General features: G+C 31.5%; 1 protein-coding gene across 1 annotated transcript; it reads right to left on the bottom strand.

Moving 5' to 3' along the window:
• Positions 1-144: 144 nt before the first annotated feature.
• Positions 145-1,619, bottom strand: LOC109589477 (uncharacterized). Its single transcript, XM_020005555.1, has 8 exons — positions 1,598-1,619; positions 1,465-1,550; positions 1,198-1,417; positions 1,035-1,124; positions 888-983; positions 802-842; positions 243-272; positions 145-195 (listed from the first exon to the last, which is right to left on the bottom strand). The coding sequence occupies exons 3-8, from the start codon at positions 1,301-1,303 to the stop codon at positions 145-147; spliced, it is 414 nt and encodes a 137-aa protein (XP_019861114.1). The 5' UTR covers positions 1,304-1,417; positions 1,465-1,550; positions 1,598-1,619.
• Positions 1,620-2,201: the final 582 nt, after the last annotated feature.

Consider the following 2,201-nt stretch of genomic DNA (forward strand, 5'->3'; position numbering starts at 1 on the left):
CATGCTGTGACAAAACTAAATACAGTTATTGGAAATGATACATCAAAATCAGTACGCTATATATTAAAATATATTACATCTTCATACATAATCAACAAATATTACACATTTATATAAATTATTTTAAATAAATAAGTTTATATTTTAACGCTTTACCTCAGGTTCTTGTGCTTGACTGTAAGTTCCACATTCATTCTATAATTAAATTATAATTGATCATTTATAATTATTTTATAACATACATAGCTACTAACTGATGTACGAGCAGAACTCTAGAAACAATAAAATTACATTAATATAATTTATAGTATACTACGTGGGTGCATCAAAGGCACTGCCCATTCCGTTATATTGCATACAGCACCGGAAGTGAGTGTCGGTTGGTTGGCTTTGTAATGGCTAGCAGCACTGGGTGAGAAGTTCTTTGTGACCAGAGAAGAAGAGAAACTGCTCTACCTGTTGCGGAACAGACTCACAATATTCCTTTACCACCATTGTCGGCTTTTGCTGTCTTTCAGTGCCCAGAGATGTTCTTATATTGATCATCGGGCAGCCAAGTCCGTGTTATATGGCAAAGAAAATTGTCTTGCGAGCTTTTAAATGTTTGTGCTGGCTTTGTCTCAATCTCAAAGACTCAAGAAAACTTCTCTAGGAGTGCATTTGGCGGACACCTTTGATGCGCCCACTATATCCCATAAATTAATTATAGCACAGTAAAGAGTGCTGTAACTATTATTATAATTTACTAACAATCACTAATACATGTATATATAATACAGTGAGTATGACTTAGTAACTTACTCCATCAAATACTATCCTTTCAAGAAGTGGTGATTTCTTCCCTATTATACAAATAAAATAATAATTTTAAAAGAATAGATACTAACTTTCTCCCTTCTTATAGATGACAACTACCACTATCACTATTATCTGTATTGTTATTATCAGTAGTACACCCCCACCAACACTAATTCCAATTATTTCTATAAATACAATAAATGAATAAGTAAGTCAGTTTATATGTAATGGTAAACCTGGTCTAGTTATTATTGAATTAGGAGATGATGTAGTTGTTCCAACAGTACTAGTAGGAGACAGTGTAGGGTTCATTGTAGGAGTTGTGTCTGTATAATAATGATACATAATAATACATGTACATTAACATTATACTGAATACTAGTACTATTAAATACTTACTAAATGCTAGTATAAATGGTTCACTACTACCAGCCTCATTACTAAATACAATACTGATATTACACTGTTGATACTGAGGGACTGATATTAATCCTTTTATATTCATTGGTTGTGTAGCATCATCCACTTCTGTAATATTATCATATACAACACCAGTTCCATTACACTGTATAGTAACTGTAGCATTCCCAGGGGCTTCACCAGTACACTCAACTATGACCTATAACAATAATTATTTATACTGTAATATTAATAACATGACATTACTGGTATATTATAAGAAGCAGTAGCACTAGTTCGATTAAATGTTATCTCAAGTATATCTGAAGCAGCTTCTTCAACTGATCTTGGTACTAAATAAACATAAAATCATTTATTCAGTAATTATTGTTTATTGTACCTCTTTGATATGAGAATGTATCATTATTAGATATTCCTTCTCCTAATTCATTAACTCCAATTATAACATATGTATAACGATGAATAAATAAATTATTATCCACAAACTGATAACTAGTATCATCTACTGATACAGTATCCACTAGACTACCAGTAATAGCATCATATATTCTTAGTATGTAATACAGTATAGATACTCTATCATCAACTGTAGGAGCAGTCCATGTTATATCAATAGTAGAACAGTTGTCAATTGAAGAGTCAATGTTAGTAACTGGTCCAACTTTACCTAACAATGAGAGAAGCAAAGAATAAACCAGCAATGCTATAGTTTCTTACCAAATCCAAAAGAAGGTGTAGATAGATATTCTCCTCCATTATTACTCAGTGATACATTAACAATAAATGTATTTAAATTATTAGGTACAGTTATTACTCCAGTAATCATCAGTTGATCATTAACTTGTGTTAGTATACTGCGAGGTATACTGGCATTGTTTATTACTGTGTTATCAGTATTCAGTATACTAACTGTTATACTATTAGGATACTCTCCTTTACATAGTGTACTGACCTATTGTGTAAGGAAAAGGAAGGAAGATACA

Source organism: Amphimedon queenslandica, unplaced genomic scaffold (assembly GCF_000090795.2).
Source record: "Amphimedon queenslandica unplaced genomic scaffold, v1.1 AMPQUscaffold_11275, whole genome shotgun sequence".
NCBI classification, from domain to species: Eukaryota; Metazoa; Porifera; class Demospongiae; order Haplosclerida; family Niphatidae; genus Amphimedon; species Amphimedon queenslandica.